General features: G+C 30.5%; 1 protein-coding gene and 1 long non-coding RNA gene across 2 annotated transcripts; both read right to left on the bottom strand.

Moving 5' to 3' along the window:
- Nucleotides 1–467: 467 nt before the first annotated feature.
- On the bottom strand, nt 468–2,326 carry LOC114915002 (uncharacterized). The gene is made up of 3 exons (XR_003802846.2): nt 2,100–2,326; nt 1,950–2,016; nt 468–895 (listed from the first exon to the last, which is right to left on the bottom strand). It is a non-coding gene; the product is annotated as an uncharacterized LOC114915002 (long non-coding RNA).
- Nucleotides 2,327–4,601: 2,275 nt separating this feature from the next.
- LOC109818815 (scopoletin 8-hydroxylase) lies at nt 4,602–8,167 on the bottom strand. The gene is made up of 3 exons (XM_020384341.3): nt 7,539–8,167; nt 5,525–5,867; nt 4,602–5,065 (listed from the first exon to the last, which is right to left on the bottom strand). Exons 1-3 carry the CDS (start codon nt 8,036–8,038, stop codon nt 4,814–4,816), a joined length of 1,095 nt encoding a protein of 364 aa, XP_020239930.1. The 5' UTR covers nt 8,039–8,167; the 3' UTR covers nt 4,602–4,813.
- Between the last annotated feature and the right edge of the window lie 11,527 nt (nt 8,168–19,694).

Below are 19,694 nucleotides of genomic sequence, written 5' to 3'. Positions count from 1 at the left end.
TTGAAACCTTCTTTTACAATCAAATTCAGAATATGTGTACAACAACGCATGTGAATATAATCTCCCTTCATAACCAAACTATTCCAAAACATCATGCTTTTTTTAAATATTGGATTCCAACATCATTTGTCGAGGTGTTATCAACTGTCAAAGTAATAACACGATTCAGCCCCCATTTACTCAAGCAATGTTCAACCTTCTTAGCCATGGTCTTTCCTGTATGACTAGTGACTTGACAGAAGTTTAACACCTTCTTTTACAACTTCCAATTATTGTCAATAAAATGAGCATTCAAGCACATATAACTCAAATTTTGAGATGAAGTCCATGTGTCTGTGGTGAGGCAAACCCTTTCATAGTTTTGAGAAATAAATTCCTTTAACTTTTCTCTTTCACTATCCCAAAGTCTATAAATATCACTTGCTAGAGTAGTACGTGAGATGACATTAAGAGAGGGTGCTACAATGTTCAAAAAGTCATGAAAAACTTCATGCTTGATACATCGAAAGGGGAGATCCATTGTCACAAACATTTTGACAATTGCAATTCTCAATGCTTGTTGGTCAATTTTGGGCCTAGCCAATGAAGGGGAAGAAACCATGGTTTTAGATTAGTTTGATTTTTTTTTCTTGCTCACCATTTTATTTGATATACCTTTGCATCTACGTAAATGGTTTTGCATAGCACTTGTTCCATTCTCAAACATAATCAATGTACTACAATGGTTACACTTAGCTCTCTTATCTATGTTGGGCTTTGGCTCCTCAATAAAGTGATTCCATACATCATATCGATTCTTACGCCCTTTAGAATCGCGAGGTGGTAATATTTGCTCAACTAGATGTTCTGCAGTGTCAGGAACTAAAGCTTCATTTAGCTCAGTCATGTAGTTGTTCTGCAATAAAAAAGAAAAACAAGATGTTAATTTATTGAGATCATAGATTAAGTTGTCATGCTAAAACATGAGAAGGGGAATATAATAAAAGGGTAAGAGGAAAATATAATAGAAATTAGTCATCACTAATCATGTGGCTAATATATCATCTCTGTCCAAGAATTAGTTATGTTTAATAATTGAAAATGAGAAAGGAAGAAAAAGAAACAGTAATGAATTTTAACAATGTCCTGTTTCATCAATAGTATTCCAATGTTGGTACAATAGGAATCCAAGAAAAATTAAGCAGAACTACACTTTTCAATGTTTTAGAATGTTTCCTTTAAGGTTATTTTGTTTAGTTAATTAAAACTCAAAAGTATTCAGGGGAATTTTAGCTAATTGTAACCCAAATGGCATGATGATGTTGCATATTTTATTGGACCATCATTTATTATTGTGTGCACGAGATACTCTTGGATAACATTATTGTTTCATGAATAGAAAAAAAAAAAAAAACAACGCACCACAGTACTCCAGTGTTTCAGCATCATGTAATGGTTTTCAACTATGCACTAAATTAAACAATAATATTAAATCTTTTCTTACACGTAAATCTTTTCAAGTAAAAAGTAGAATTTTGATTTAAAATTGTATCTTTTCTTACACGTGATTAGAAAAAGAAAGGACCACGACAGTTTGTTGATATCAGTTGAAAAATAATGCACAAAAGGAAGTCAAATTTTTGGATTCTCACAATTCTCACATTTCAAAAATAGAAGGCACACACTCTCTTTACATATACAGGAAAAGTTTGAATAATAATGACAAGCATCCATCTATCTCATTTCATTTCCTATCCTTAAGCCTAACCAACAAAAAGAGTGAAATAAATTGCATTCTAATATTTCTCAATTACATAAATGCACCCATCCTATTATCACTGTCCCAAGTCCCAACTCCCAATATTGGTAACATGACTATAAACATATTTTTAAAAGACTAAAAACAATGAAAGTATTTATAACAACAGTACATGCATGACTCATGCCAAATGCCAATAATACATTAATACCTAATCCTTCAAAATATATTTCAGGATTCGTACTATCTCTCAGTACCCATGGACTTTTCTAGAGCACCTGAAATTGAAACCTCACCAAAAATTAATTATTTAAAATTTTAAGAACTAAATTAAAGAGAAAGCAAAAGGGAAGGTCTCTACCAAATTTAGGAAATAGAGTTTATGCAGAGAAGCAAATGCACCAGCCACCACGAATAGTCCAGCACCAGCCACCAGAGAGGTAGAGAATTAAATGCGATAGCCGATAGTTATTTCATTCTCAACTTGCGAAATGTCGAAACTCTAACGCGACTTTGTTTCATAACTTTCGTTCGCGATTTCGCATTTCGCAAGTTGTAGCGTGCGGGTACTGTGTGTAGTGTACAAGTTTAGGGTTTAGGGATTTTTTTAAAACCGGTTCAGTTTGGATATTTTCAATTTGGATCGGTTATTTTTTTTTTTTTGGATCAATTCGACTCAATTTTAAATGATTTGGTTTGGTTAATTTTTTTAACAAAAAACATGATGATCCATGCAACATCTTATGACTATGCTTCAAATAAACTAATGAAGTGTTATATGTCAATTTTCCTTTTTGTGCTCCAACTAGAGAGCATGACAAACCCAAGATAATTTTTGATAGTTCATAAAAGAGTTGCATACATTTGAAATGTGATTTTTTTGAGGTATCATATTCCTTCACTTTTGATTCTCATAATTCTTTCAACTCCTCGATCAATAACTATAATTATACATCAATATCATTTCTCGGTGATTTTGGACTAGGAATATTAGTAACGACAACATCATATATTCAGACTTCATACATAACTATAATGGACAATTGGATACTTCTATCATGATAAATCACGTACTATGTGATATGCTCATAATGCTAAATGGATAGAATCCATCACTGACCAAGCCAAGTGTTACATATCAACATGAAGCCTATGAAATGCTTTTCATGCTTGGCCATTCAAGTCTATCATGATATAATTCTTTATATATATATGAGGAGGGTTCAAATGATACCGGTGTAACTTTTACTAAGTGTTACACCGCTTAATAACTTTATATTAAATGTGAATTTTGAAAATTCAACTGTTAGATTGAAAGTTCATATATTTTAGATCATATATGTCAATTTTTGTTAAAATTGAACAACAATTTGAAGGTAATCAAAGTGTTCATATTTTAGTATATTTTGAAATGTATATATTACGTCAATTTTGTTTTATGAGAATGAAGTATCAAATCATCTTAGATTAATATAAAATTTGACATATATGATCTAAAAGATATGAACTTTTAATCTAATGGTTGAATTTTCAAAATTCACATTTAATATAAAGTTATTGAACGGTGTAACACTTAGTAAAAGTTACATTGGTGTCGTTTGAACCCTCCTCTATATATATATATATATATATTAGAAAAAAATAATGTTTTGTGAAGTTGGGAATGTAAAACCAATCATGATTATTATGACTTATGAATCGTCACCACTCATGACAAGCTAACCGAAATTAACACCGCAAATAATAATATCACGCAAAGCTTCCTACTATTTTAGAATGTCAATTTCATGAGTTCACATGCATTCTAATTAAATTTTTATGTCCTAAAATTTAATAAACAAAGTCCCTTTCTTTGAACCTATAACCTCCATAACTTACTCCTCAAACTTACACGCCTCGTCTCTGTCCTCACCTTTTTCATTGGGAAAACATTATCAAAAAACTTTCCTTTGTTTTCCACATAACAATATAGAAACATATACATATATAAGACTAATGAAACAGGCACACAAGTACAAAAACACAAAATATGCAAGTAACATACACCCTTTAATCAATCAATTGGCGAACCTATGGAAAATGGTACAAACATCTATAATATATTTTGATAAAAGAAATAAAAATATTTTAATTAGAAATGAACTTTAAAAAATAATTATATTTATATATATTTTTTAGAAATGAAAATTTTAAAGTGCGTTTTTAGAAATTCAAAAAATAAATTTTAAGTTATGAAATCTTAAATATATATATATATATATATATATAATTATTAGTGTAAAATACTTTTTTTTTGAAGGGATTTAAAGCAAAAGTATAATTATTAGTGTATAATTATTATATTCGGAGTTGGGTCCGCCTTGCCTATATATGGTCCTTTTGGCACGTGTGTATGCTCCTGCCATGACATGTGTGAATAATTGTGATGTTGATATTTTGATGATTATTTTTTTCTTTTATTCAATCTCTTTCTTTTAGTGCTTTTACATTTTTTAATTTAATTATTTAACGATTTTCTTATGTGAAAGATATAAGTGAAAATAAGAATACACACATAGTAGGTAAGGAAATTACTCACCGTGAGTAATTTTTTTTGAGTACCCGACTAAGGCTAGGTTTTGAGTTTGTTTTCAATTTCAACGAATACGATATTAAATGTTACGGGTTGTTTAATTTGCTTACTTAATTTTTTTTATGGACATAGTCTATATAAGATCTTAAAATTGATTATAAGATCTTAAAATTGATTACTATTAATTTGTACCAGTGAAACTTGACTGTTGCTGATTAATTTGCTTATATATTAGAGTTAATCATTTATACACCATCAGTGTAAAGTGTTTTACATTGACAATCAATCATATCTTTTAAATCATTTTATTTTATTATTATTTCATTAAATAAGCAACTGACATGACAGTATTAAAAGATATGATTGGTTGTTAATGTAAAAAAAACTTTACACTGGTAGTGTATAAGTAATTAACTCTACATATTATACAAAAAGAGAAAAATAAGGCAAATAACATATTATGAGATACAAACGCTTCTAAGTCATTACATTCTTTATACTAGTTAGGCATAGTTGATCTTAGCAAAATCAAGAGACTTCTTTCCTTCATGAGCATTCCCAAAGAAGTTGGTCATGTAATCCTGCATTATAACTTCCTTATATCGAGCCAACCCATCATTTTTTACCACCTCTGGCAATGGGCCAATCCTTTCAGTAGGTAAGGGCACAATAAAAATTGGAACTGATACCCTTGTTTTGGTGCTAGTTGTCCTTGTTCGGTGTTCAGCACTATTGTACTTCCCATTGCTCAATATCTTACATGTGACATAAATAGGGTTACCCCAAAGAGTTAATGTAGTACATTGATATGTTCAAGTTTAATTTTAATGCACCGTTAACAATTTTCCATTATCAACTAATTAAATAACATATGAAATATAACTTTCAATATAATTATCATAAAAGTTAATAATTTCCATATGACAATCCAAATTGTGTTGCAAGTGCAAAATCTTGTAAACCATCAATTAATTCCAATTAAATTTTATTTTTGCTAGTTCTTAATCTAAAGAAAATTAAAATTTCTAACAATACTTTTTTTATTGGTTGAAATTTTATTTAAAAAAATCACAAAATCAGGATAGAATGAAGTATTAAATTAGATGTGTCATGCGTAATTTTATAATTTTTTTTAATAAAATTCAATCAAAAAGAGAAATTGTGTAGAGTGTTGCTGAAATTTACATCGAATATCAAATTTCAAGATAACAAACCTGTAAACTATCACCAACATTGATGACTAGGGCACCAGGGATTGGTGGAATTTCCAACCACTCTCCTTTTCCAGTATCATTGTGTTGTTCCATTTTAATATATAAGCCTCCAATTCCATCTTGGAGCAACACTGTAATAGTTCCTGGGTCTGAGTGACGCCCTACACCCACTGTGAGTTCTGGATTTGGACATGGTGGGTAGTAGTTCATGTTCACTGTTTGCATTCCAATAAGACTTTCAACCTTTGAGTCATCCAGTGAGACCCCAAGCTTACTTATCAAGATTTCTATGATCACCCTAACCATCTTTGATGATAATTTCAAATACTCAAGTACTACTTCCCTGAAATATTATAGAAACAAATATTTTAGACCAACACATGCTATTGTTGAAACTGTTGTAGTTTAGAGTGGCACTTAATCAAAACAACTTTCTTTAATTTTTTTTAAATATGTTTAAATAAAAAAATTGTTTCATCATAATTCTTTAAATAAAACAAAAAATACAGGAAAGTCAGATTGTAGCTTTGAATATTTTAGAAAACTAATTTTAGGCTTGACTGGCTCAAGATTTTTTTTTTTTTTAATTTCTATTCTTTGTAGATAATTATAAAAATATTGTCACTAATTTGTTTTCACTCTATTTACTATTTTTCAAGATTTTAAACACTAAATGGTGAAAACAACATTTTTTTATTTCTTAAACCTAAATAATTACTAAAATATAACTTCTTTTCTTTTTACATTGTTTTATATGTATATTCCAATGTTTTGAACGTTAAAGAGCGAAAACAAAATTAAAATTTTTTCGTTGTTTCTTAGAGCATCTGCAATGGGGGTTGCTTATAAGCAATTTCCTGTGCCACATCACTGCCATATCAACTCTGGCCCACTTTATGGATTGCTTAATTTTTAGTAAAGTTGCTTCTATAAGTAACTTTGCTAAAATTTAAGCAATCCATAAAGTGAGTCATAACTGATGTGCCACAGGATTGGAGATGCTCTTAGATGCATTCTAGAAATAATAGGAAATAAAGAAAAAATATTGCTATATAATTATTATATAAAATAAATTATATTTTGTCATGCTAAATTAGTAAATTAACCACTTTTCAGTTTCATACTTCTTAAAATTACTTTTCTTTGAGTAAGGTGTTTAGATCCAATCCAATAAAAATTTTAAAAAAGAAAAACTGTAGACCGATGCAAAAAAATTGAAAATCAACAAAAAAAGATAATTTTCTTTAAGTTTTATGGACCATATTTTTGCATAATTGATGGGATCCAATAAATTTTTGGTTGATGTTTGCTAATCCAAATACCAATTCAAACCGAACTATAGTGTGCTGTTTTACTTGCATATATCTTCTGTACATTTTATCATGCTTTCCGCTATTTCACTGTTATTTATATTATACTTTTTTTCGTCCAACTTAGTAAAATGAATTATTGGAGTTCACCTAGTGATGATAATTGAGATAGTGTACATAAAATTATTGATTTAAATCTAGTTATCATTATTATAATTTTTGATTGATAAAAAATTAATACATTTAATAGAATTATATATACTTTTTTTTTCCTTTTCTTTTATTTTTAATTTAATATAACTAGAATGTAATTTATTTTAATTAACCTTTCGATCAAATGATTTTTTTTTTTGCTTAATATAAATTCAAACCGAACACTTCAATGTTCTTTGAGGTTAATTAAACAAACAACTTTTTTAACTTTCAAGTAGACGATAAATCATTCAAATATTTAATGAGATCCTTTGTAGGATTACTCTCTAACAGTATTTTTCTGATGCACAATTCTCAATTAAGTTCGTTAAAAATTATAAAATTATGCGAGACTTATTAAGTAATAAAAGACACACAAATTAAAATTTCATATTTTCAATAAATTTCAATGAATAAATAGCATGTTAAAAACATGTTTAAGATTGCTATAACATTTCCCATATTTGATACATTAAGGGGTATAATATTGTAGTGAATCTAGATGGTCATACCTGCAATGATTAGGCCAACATCGAAGAGCATCTTCATCACTTCTATAAACCATACTGATATAGTCTTTCCACTCCCAAACCTTCTCTCTCTCAGGCATAAAGCTAGTTCCAAGTTTTGTGACTAGACTAGGGCTAACTTCTGCACGATACACAACTTTCTTCTCTGGTGGCAAGTTGAAGAATGTGTGTGCAGCATCTTTGAGTGATTCCAACAACTCCAAAGGCACACCATGGTTCACCACCTGAAAGAAGCCAAGAGTCTCAGCTGCTCTAACAATCTCATCCATCACTTTCTCATGCTCAGCTCCATTCAGCTTTGACAAGTCAATGGGTGGAGCATCACATATCCTTGAATCTTCCTTCTTGATTCGTTCCTCTGGGGGTTGTATGTACCTCTCTGGAACCTCTAGTAACCCTAACTCTGCCACACCTTTCACACCATTGCCCTCTTTAACCACAAAGTCGTACAAGGAATTTGGAGAGTTCAAACTTTGAGCCATGCCTAAGTGAATTAAGTATGCTTATGGCTTCTGCTGGTGAGAGATCATAAAGGGCAATTTCGTGTGTTAATTCCAGTGCCAAAGTCATAGTCACCATGTATATATATTATGCTTCTATGAATAAAGAATAACGTTCTATATATATGTCCTACAATTTTTTATTCAATGGCTTTATTGTAGAGGATATTGTTTTGCAATTTATTATATGATTATCACATTTTCTTAAATTAGAGATCGAGGCGGCTTGAAGAAGTAAACGCATTTTAAAAAGCCACCTTACGTAGTATGTGTTTTATATATAATACGCAACTAACATGTATAGACACGAATCAAATGCTGAAATTAGGAACGAGATCTATGATGCAATGATACGTATAGAATAATATGTTTATTTTAAAATATATAAGATATGATATGTGTAAGATACATGTTTATATATCCATTAATATTTATATAATAAAATATTTTTGTCATCTACAAAAAAGATAATTTCTATTTTTAGTTCATCAAAAAATAATATTTTTATGTTTCTATATTAAACATGTGTATAGATGTCTTATTTAGTTATATTTGATATTCATAAATTTTTAAAAGCTTTGATATTTTTCTAATATGCATCATTGATAAGTATTAATGAAGTATTTAAGAATATTGATATCAAATAAAATTTTCATAATATTTTTAATGGTTTGAATAGATATGTATCCTGATAGACTCAAGCTACGAATTACTAATAATCGTAAGTAAAATTAAATTGGAAAATAAACTTCATTCCTCATTCATACCTTGAGAGGTTTAAAGGAAAAGAACACTTAGGCCGATTAGAAATAATCGTTTAGCCATGGTAAAAGTAAGTGAATTCTCTTGAGCCTCGTGGCTTGATAGGCCTAGCTCGTTGTTATCATTGTCCTAGGGAGGAAAAAAGGTCTTGTCCTCAAGGTTGGACGAATAAGGATATAACACACGGATTGTGCTTTCTACAAACGGTGTGGATGGGCCATTAGTGTTATCTGGCAAATCAAATGCTTGTGAGTGATTGGGAAAAAGAAGTGGTATCCAACAATAGTGGGTGAGGTGTTACGTCATTGGAAGTCTAAAACAGTGGGGTGATTAATAATGTTTGAAGTGGTGGGCAAGAATTTGATACGAAGAGAAGGGTTATCACTATAGTATTTGCGAAGGAGAGAAACATGGAAGATGGGGTGAATTCGAGAGGAAGAAGGAGTAGAAGCTCGTACGCCACTACACTGATGCGTCGACAGATATGAAAGGGTCCGTAATACTTCTCAGCCAACTTATGGGAACATAAGAATATCTATGAGAGGTGAGACGTGAACAATGTAATTCTTAACAAATTTGCGATAAAAGTACATATGGCATAAGAAAACGTCGTTACAACAAAATTTATTATAATCAATAATTATTTAACGACAATAAATTAATTATTTTTATTTTATTATTTAATAAAAATATTAATAACTAATATATAATAATTATTAAAAATATATTTATATCATATAAAAATTTATTAATAATAATTATTTATTGAAAAAAACGTAAGTTTTCCATCGACTATAAATAAGATAATTAAAGAGTATATAAATGGATGATAACTCTCAACTTTTAAGTTTATTTTGTAGGGTTGAGTTAAACTTATAACTTAATATTCTAAGTTGTATTAGATTACTCATTATTACCAAACACAATAGTCCCTAAAATTGAGGGAGTGCATTAAAAAAATAATAAAAATTATTAATTAGGAGATAAGACAATTAAAGAATATTTAAGTAGAAGATAACTTTCATCTTATAACGGTTTCACATCGATTATAAATAAGGTAATTAAAGAGTATTTGTACTCATCTTACAAGTCTCACATCGTCTAGAAGTAAAAAATGCCAAAAAAAATTATATACTTTTTTCGACCATTATACGAGTTTTTACCAGCATTCAAAATAATTGCTACTAAATGATTTAGCGACATTATATATAATGACTAATATGGAGATGCTGGTAAAAAATTTTGTAGCAATTTTTATTACCACTAAAAGCTATATTAAATGCTACTAAAAGCCTATTTTGTTGTAGTGTATAGAGAATTGAGTGAGAGCATGGCGTTAACCATTTTAAAATGGCTTTGATTTTGTCTTGGTCCAGACTAACCCATTCACTTGAAATTGTATGACCCAAATAGGCAATGCTAGGTACTCCAAAATGCACTTAGAACGCTTAGCAAAAAACTTATTAGTAACCAATAATTAGAGAATAGTCTTTTAATGAATTAAATAATCACTAAAGGAGTTGCTATAAATAAGAATTTCATAAATAAATAAATAAATAAAAATTAAAACGAATTTACAAAGGTAAAGACATAATAAGTCTTTAGTGACACTTAGAAATGTAGATGGTGCATTTGAAAGACTTAAAAAGACATAACCAAAAATTCATACTGGCCATTAAATTTGCGAAAAGCGATCTTATGAGTGTCTTATGGGTTTAATTAGTATTTGATAATAATCAGAACGTAGGTTGATTCTGGAAAATACAATAGCATTGCCTAGTTCGTCTACGAGTTCATCAACTATAGGTATTAGAAATCTATCTTGAATAATATTTGCATTTAAAGCATGATAGTCTACACTTAATCTCTAGGTGCCATATTTTTTTTAACAAGAAGGATGATAAGGTAAGAGTATGGGCTATTACTAGGTATGATAATTCCATTATTGAGCATTTTTTGTATGAGAATGGTCATAATGTCCTTCTAAGAATGAGGGCAATGATAGAGTTTAACGTTCACTGAGAAACAGTTGGTAGAAGGGTAATATGGTGGTCATGTGGGTGTTTAGGAGGTAACCCATGAAGCTTAAGAAAAAAAATCCAATAATGTAGTGATATTAGGGGGTATGTTGGGTTGTGGAAAGTCTTGTTGCGAACAAAGGGAAACTAGGGAATGAAAAGGCAAAAAGTGGGGTGAAGTTACAACATCTTTTTGAACTGTATGACACACTTATTGATAGGTGGCCTGGGTTAGTTGGACCTACATCACCTTGAATAGTGATAGGTGTAGATTCGTAAGTAAAAGAAATTTATGAAATGGCAAAGTCAGCTTGGATGGGACCAATGGTGCGGAGCCATTCAATGCCCAAAACCATGTTAGCACCTTGAATTGGTAGGAGATGACAAGAAATTTTGAGTCTTTTATATGCCTTTAATATTGGGAATGTTGCACTTCACTCGCTTTAGCGGCCAAGATGGTTCACTTAATTGAGCCTTCATAATTCTCCCAGTGGTTGGTCTCGTTTAAGCGAGCCAACTTCATCATGTTTCATTTGCTTGTGGCCAAGCTTCGCTCAAACAGCTAGAGTGGCTAGCTCTGAGTGAGACTCTCTATAAAAATCCCTCATTCTCTAATTTATTTTGGATTTTTTTCATGAGGGGGTGAATTAAGTTTTCCAAATTTTCTTCTTATAAAACTTTTTCGAATTACTTTCTTACAAATTCAATTCCTTAGATAAATTTATATGTAAAGAATGAATGATGATGCAAACTATTCAATCACAATTAATAACAAGTAATTAAAAAGTGTAGGGAAAGAAGAATTGCAAACTCAATTTATACTGGTTCGACTAATCCTGCCTACATCCAGTCCTCAAGTCTCTCACTTGAGATTTTTACTATTCTTGTAACTCTTACAAGACTTGAATCCTTCAACACCTTAGAACTCCCTTTCCTTGTGTTGAGATCCAAAAACTAACAAGGAGAAAAACCCTTTCTCCTTTATAGATCAAATGATCAATTGAGTATAATGTAGTAACTCTCTTTGAAGAGTAAATTTTACACTTTGATGATCTTAAAGAACTCTTTAGAGTTTTTTGCAAATGACTTTGGCCAAGGAGTTTTTTTAGTAGATTTACATTTGAGTTCGTCACCTTCTTCTGAAAAATTATAGGTATTTATAGACAATTATTTCTTGGGTTGTGTCTTTTCATGAAGAGTTATAACTCTTTATAATTTTTCAAAAAAGACACTCTAGTAATCGATTACAAGACTTGGTGTTCTTACCGGAGATCGGTCGTAGGGACGATCTGCTGGGCAAGATTGGTGAGCCTCCTACGTTGGGTACGTTCGTTGTTCCAAAGTGGGGGTGGTACCTGCAAAAGAGACTCTGATGCTAAAGTTAGTGTTTGTGGATGTATGAGTCTCGTATAAGTAATGCACGTACCTTAGTATGAATTAGGGTTTATCTGGGCCTTGGGCCTGAGGTCGGTTGTGACCTGTTCAAATAGTAGGCTTTATCTTGGCCGATGTTGTGTAGCGCGCGTCCGATGTCATTCTGCGCTATGATACCGAGTTCGAGCTCGGCTTCACAGTACGGAAAGTACACTTGGTAATCGATTAAAACAGTTTATAAGTTCAAAATGTTTAAAACATTGTATCATTTAAATTCAAATTTTGAAGTTTCATCTTCTGGTAATCGATTACCAGAACACATTTTGTATTCAGAATATGAACTTTGAAGTTTCCTTATTCTAGTAATGGATTACAAGGTCTGGTAATGGATTACCATAACATATTTTTGCATTGTTTCAAAAAAATTTATGTAGAAAACTTCATATCAATAATTTCTTTCATAAAGCTCTATTAAGAAATGATTTGAACTATTCTTTAAAGATTTTGTTAAGTCTTTCAAAAACATTTTTACTTCCTTTCAAAATATTTAAAACTTGCTTAAATTTAAAGAGATTAATTTGAGGTTTTTGAAAACTTATTCTTAAGGCCAAGCATACTTGCAATTCTAAAAGATTCTTTTATATTCTTAGCTAAGTTGACAAGACTTATCTATGTAACACTTGAGATTTTGTTCTTGCATCAACTTGCTTTAACTCACAACCTTGATTCTTCTTCAATGCTTTATAACCACTTTGGCATCATCAAAACATTTGTGCATATTTTCTTCCACATTCTCCCCCTTTTTTATGATGAAAATTTATTGTAAAGGGAAGGAAAATAAAATAGTATATTCCGATCACTCCCCCTTAGTAAAACATTGATTGATGTTACTTTTATTTTTATAAAAGGAGTTGTACTTATGTTTTGAAAAAGATTGTAGAGATCAATGTTTATAATATAAAACATAAGTGTCAAGTTGAGCATCAAAAATATTTTTGTCAAAATATTTTAGTCAAACTTAGCCCAAAGTAATGTTAGACAAAAATAAACATTTTCTTTTCCTTTGCGGTCTTATCTATCTCTCCCCCTCTGGCAACATCAAAAATTCAAGTAGAGTATTAAGATAGATGTTATTTATCTTTTCCCTTTTGTGATCCTTATCCTTTCTTTTCCCCTTTGGCAACATCAAAAAGAATATAATAACAAAATCATCCAAAGGTAAAGAGAAAGCCAAAATATTAACCAATGTTAACCAAGCTAAACATGATGTCAGGCCTACTTGCTTACAATATTTACTTTGGCTTGAAGTCCATTATTGATGCATAGGCAAGTAACATTCTAATGGCTTCTAGTCTTGCTATAGGTGCATATGTTTCTTCATTATTGATTATATCCTTTAGCAACTAGTATAGCTTTGTTTCTTATGACTATACCATGTTCATCAAGTTTGTTTCTAAAAATCCATTTAGTTCCTATAATTGGATGATTATTTGGTCCAGGGACTAGTTTCCATACTTGATTTCTCTCAAATTGATTTAACTCTTCTTACATAGCATTTATCCAATGTTCATGATTTAAGGCTTTATCAATGTTCTTAACTTCTATTTTAGAAACAAAAACCATATTATTGCATGCTTCTTTTAGGGAGTGTCTAGTAGTTATCCATTTTGATATATATCCAATGATATTTTCAAGAGGATGTTTTCTTAAGATTCTCCACTCTCTTTGAGGGTTCATGTTTGTTTGATCTTCTTGGATTGTTGAATCCTCTCTTCCTTCATCTTCATTGTCCTTTTGAGTTTGCTCATGAATATGAGTGTCTTTAAGACTTTCTACAATATCATCAATAATATATTTTCTTGGACAAACAATGTTAGTCTCATCAAATACAACATGAAATGATTCTTCTATAGTCATGGTTCTTTTGTTGTATATTCTGTATGATTTTCTATTTAAAGAGTATCCAAGAAATATCTAGAGAAATCATCTACTAAGACAAGACCATAGTAACTTCCATCAAAGCTTATAGTTCTAGAGGGTCTAAACAAGTCCATATGCAAGAGTTCTAAGGGTCTAGAGGTTGTAACTATATTCTTTGGTTTGAAAGATATTTTTACTTGTTTCCCTTTTTGTCATGCATTACCAAGTTTATTTTTCTCAAATTTAATTTTTGGTAATCCTATTTCTAAATCTTTTGATATTAATTTATTTAAGTATTCCATGTTTATGTGAGAAATTATTTTATGCCATAACCATGATTCATCATCTTTACTCACAAGACATTGAGAATGACTCATATTTTTTTTTCCTAATTTTATCTTGTATATATAGTTTACTCTAAATCCTATTATTTTAACATGTTCATCATTTTTATGTTCAACAAGACATTTTTATGAATCAAAAGATACAAAGAAACCTTTATCACATAATTGACTCAAACTTGATGAACTATGTTTAAGACCATTCATAAGTAAGACAATTTCTATGAAGGTTGAGAAATTTGTACCAATTCTTCCAATGACAAGTATTTTTCCTTTGTTGTTGTCTCCATAGGTTACATGTCCACTTTTCTTAGGAGTAATGTCAATGAATTTTGAAGTATCTCCTATCATGTGCTTGGAACATCCACTATCAATGTACCAATTTTTGTCTTTGGAATCCTTCAAGACAAAGAATGGATTGATTTTGGTACCCAATTTTTCTTTGGGTCTTTAATGTTAGTTTTTAACTAAAGAATCTTTTGGAATCCAAATCATATTCTTAAGATTGCTAATGTTCTTTCTAACATAGCATGTTGATATACTATGACCTTTCTTACCACAATAAAAACATGTTATAAAAGGAGAGGTAGAAACTTGAGAACTTGTAAAGAAATTCTTGTAATTCTTTTGTTATTTTGTGGGTTGTATCCTAATCCTACTTTGTCAAATCCACATCTTTGTTTTTCTAAAAGTATATCTAAATTATTTCTACCAATGGTAAATTTTGAAAGGGTACTCCTTAAGTTGTTAATTTCTTCTTTAAATTCATGACATGATGTACATGGATGTGTAATTTTTGTAATTTCCAAATTACTTGTAGAGCAATGATTTCCATTCTTGGAATTTAACATTTTAACTTCTGATTTAAGACTATCTAATTCTTCATTTTGTTTAGTAATTTCGTCTTCCATATTTGAAATTTTTTTCTTATAGGATGATACTAGTTTTGCAAGTTTTAAAGATTCCTTGTGTAAATCATTAAATGAATCTTGCAATTCATCAAAGGTAATAGAGATATCATTGTTTGAAGAAGTTACCTCTTCATCACTATCATAGTCTTTAGCCATTAGTCCCAAATTCACAACTTCATTATCTGAATCACTTGTAGAGTCCATGTCATTTTCTTCCCAAGTGATATATACTTTCTTGTTGTTCTTATCCTTGAAGTTTTTCTTGTTTGACTTCTCCATCTTCTTTTTGTAGAATGGACATTCTAATTTTAAATGACCTGCTTCATTGCAATCATAGCATCTTGAAGTTGAAGAAGATTCTTCTCCTTTCTTCTTTATGTTGAAGTTGAATTTTCTTCTATTTCCTTTATTCCTCAGGAATTTGTTGAATCTTTTAACAAAGAGACTGAAATCTTCATCATCATCATCATCTTCAATATTGTCATCTTTTTCATTTTCTTCATGAGAGGATGAAGATGCTTTAAGTGCTATACTTTTCTTCTTTTTGTCACTATCTTCATTTTGATTTAGTCTCATCAATTCCATTTCATGCTTTTGAAGTTTTCCAAACAGAGATGCAAGAGACATGGTAGACAGATTCTTTGATTCAGCAATAACGGTCACTTTCGGTTGTCATTCCCTACTTAAGCATCTCAAAACTTTGTTAATAAGATCTTCATTTGAAAATACTTTTCCTAAGGATGCAAGATGATTAATTATATGTGTAAATCTCTTTTGCATGTCTTGTATATTTTCATGAGGATTCATTCTAAATAGTTCATATTCATGAGTGAGAGTATTTATCCTAGATCTTTTAACATCATTAGTTCCTTCATGTGTTACTTCAAGTGTATCCCACATTTCTTTGGCATTTTTACAATTTGAAATTCTCAAATATTCATCTATGCCTAATGCAACAGTAATTATATTTTTGGCATTCAAATTGTATTGAACTTTTCTTTTGTCATTTTCACTCCATTGATCTTTGGGTAAAATCCTAGTTTCTTCTCCTACCTTAGTTGAGGGGATATAAGGACCATTTTCAATTGCATCCCATATATTTAAGTCAATTGATTCAATAACAATTTGCATACGGGATTTCCAATAGTGATATCCTTCACCATTAAATATAGGAGGTCTACTAATAGAATTTCCTTCGGGAGAAAGAAAGTTTGATAAGGCCATTGTTAATCTTGAAGCTTTTAAGCCTTATACAAGAAACCTGCTCTTGATACCACTTGTTAGTCAAATAGCCTCGTATAACTTAAGAAGGGTGGGGGGGGGTGAATTAAGTTTTCCAAATTTTTCTCTTATAAAACCTTTCCGAATTACTTTCTTACAAATTCAATTCCTAAGATAAATTTATATGTAAAGAATGAATGATGATGCAAACTACTCAATCACAATTAATAACAAGTAATTAAAAAGTGTAGGGAAAGAAGAATTGCAAACTCAATTTATACTGGCTCGACCAATCCTGCCTACATCCAGTCCTCAAGTCTCCCACTTGAGATTTCCACTATTCTTGTAACTCTTACAAGACTTGAATCTTCCAACACCTTGGAACTCCCTTTCCTTGTGATGAGATCCAAAAACCAACAAGGAGAAAAACCCTTTCTCCTTTACAGATCAAATGATCAATTGGGTATAATGTAATAACTCTCTTTGAAGAGTAGATTTTACACTTTGATGATCTTAAAGAACTCTTTAGAGGTTTTTGCAAATGACTTTGGCCAAGGAGTTTTTTGAGTAGATTTACATTTGAGTTCGTCACCTTCTTCTGAAAAATTATAGATATTTATAGACAATTATTTCTTAAGTTGTGTTTTTTCATGAAGAGTTGTAACTCTTTATAATTTTTCAGAAAAGATACTCTGGTAATCGATTACAAGACTTGGTAATCGATTACAACAGTTTATAAGTTCAAAATGTTTGAAATGTTATATCAATTAAATTCAAATTTTGAAATTTCATCTTCTATTAATCGATTACAAGGTCTGGTAATCGATTACCAGAGCACATTTTGTATTCAAAATATGAACTTTGAAGTTTTCTTGTTCTGGTAATGGATTACAAGGTCTGGTAATGAATTACTAGAACATATTTTTGCAGTTTCAAAAACTTTTATGTAGAAAACTTCATATTGATAATTTCTTTCACAAATCTCTTTTAAGAAATGATTTGAACTATTCTTTAAAGCTTTTGTTAAGTCTTTCAAAAACATTTTTACTTCCTTTCAAAAGATTTAAAACTTGCTTAAATTTAAAGAGATTAATTTGAGGTTTTTGAAAACTTATTCTTAAGGCCAAGCATACTTGCAATTCTAGAAGATTCTTTTACATTCTTAGCTAAGTTGACAAGACTTATCTATGTAACACTTGAGATCTTGTTCTTGCATCAACTTGCTTTAGCTCAACCTTGATTCTTCTTCAATGCTTTATAATCACTTTGGCATCATCAAAACATTTGTGCATATTTTCTTCCACACAAACAATGCCTTGATCCCATCCAAGCATACAAGTGAAATCATACAATTGCTAGCTTGAAGTAATATCAATTGAAAAAGTAGAAATGTATACACTCGTAGTAGTATTTTGTGGATCTTTCAACTCATCACTCGATATAGTTAAATTGCTAAAACTTAGGATATCATAGAGAAAAAACTTGAACAAACTGTCTTAAGTAAAGACTAAGAGGTTGTTCATAGTAGCTTGAAATGTTGATAGGGGACCAAATGGCAACACTAGGAATTCATAGTGTCTATCAAATGTGTGGATGATAGTCTTGTAAGTCTTGGAGATGGTAATCCAACCTTAGGTCAGATTTAGATTTAGAAATGTCGTAACCCGAAAAATTCTGATCTTACGACTAATAGTTTGGACTACGTACCTTTTTTTAAAATATCATTAATTAAGGATTGTCCGGACGTCAGATTAATCCTCAAATAATGGTTTTGAAAAATGAGATCATGGAGTCGCCACCAATGTTTTACTTAAAACATTGGAATAAGAAAATATTTTGAAATTAAAATAAAGGCCTTCATAGCCAAAATTGGGTTTGGGAGTTGGTTATGTGTAGGGAAGATATTAGGCACCCTTACAACACCATAAATTGATACTCTATGATGAAATTAGTATAATAATTAATAATATTTTAAATATCTTATCCCATTTTATTATTTAATATTATTTACATGACAAAAAATACCTATTATCTACATGATTATTTATTGGTATATAAGAATTATAAAAAATAATAAATAAAGAAATAAAATAATAAAAGAATAATAAATGAAATAAATAAAATAATTGAATAATAAATAAAAGGGAACAATTTAGAACCTCTAAAGCAAGCCCTTTATATGGGAATCTTCCCAAATGTGTGCGGGGCACGTTTTGGCAGTCCTTCGCTCTACAAAAATCTCACTATCACTCAAAGGTTTATATAAAGAGGGGGGAAGCTCTGGAACTCTTTTTCTTTCATCCCTTGGCCAGAGGATTTCTTATATAGTCCACTAGGAGACAAAAGCATAAGAGAACTATCCGATGTGAGACTAAATTTTATAAAAAATACAATATTTTCCTAAGCACCATGTAGGACCTCTAGAGAACTCGTTAACCATCATATCATATTGTTGATTGATTCGTATCCTCACAATATATTGATATTCAATTTCAACGGTTGGATCGTTGAAATTCGTTTTGTAGTGAGAGATACTATCATAACAAAAACACTATCTGGTACATGATTCATATTTTCCAGCTGCAATGCGAGGCCTTTAGAAAACGCATTAACCGTTGGATCATGCTAAAACTTTGATGATATCTTTTTAATACATTTATCTTTAACTTCAACGGTCGGATTGTGAAACTTAGGTCTTTAGAGAGAGATAATATCAGAACAAAAACGCTCCCCAATTCAAAATTTTTTGGAAAGGAGAACGAGCCGTTCTGGTTTTGGAACGGGCCGTTCCAGCATTGGTAACGACCCGTTCCAATTTGGGAACGTTCGTTACATGCCCTAGATCCGTTTTCTTGGTTTTTTTGGGTCTTTTGGACCCATCTTGGCCCATTTAGGTGCTTTATTGGGCCCTTAGGGGTCATACGTACTACTTTTTCTAGCTGTAGTGCGAGGCTTCTAGAGAACTCATTAACTGTTAGATCATGCTGTAATTTTGATGATATTTTCTCAATACATTGATATTTAATATCAACGGTTGGATCGTTAAAATTATTACTGTAACAAGAGATGTTAATATAACAAAATTGTTTCC

This window comes from Cajanus cajan, chromosome 10, assembly GCF_000230855.2.
Source record: "Cajanus cajan strain Asha chromosome 10, NIPB_CcT2T_4, whole genome shotgun sequence".
In the NCBI taxonomy this organism is placed as follows: Eukaryota; Viridiplantae; Streptophyta; class Magnoliopsida; order Fabales; family Fabaceae; genus Cajanus; species Cajanus cajan.
The sequence above is the reverse complement of the archived record's forward strand: the minus strand, read 5'-3'. Positions and strand labels throughout refer to the sequence as shown.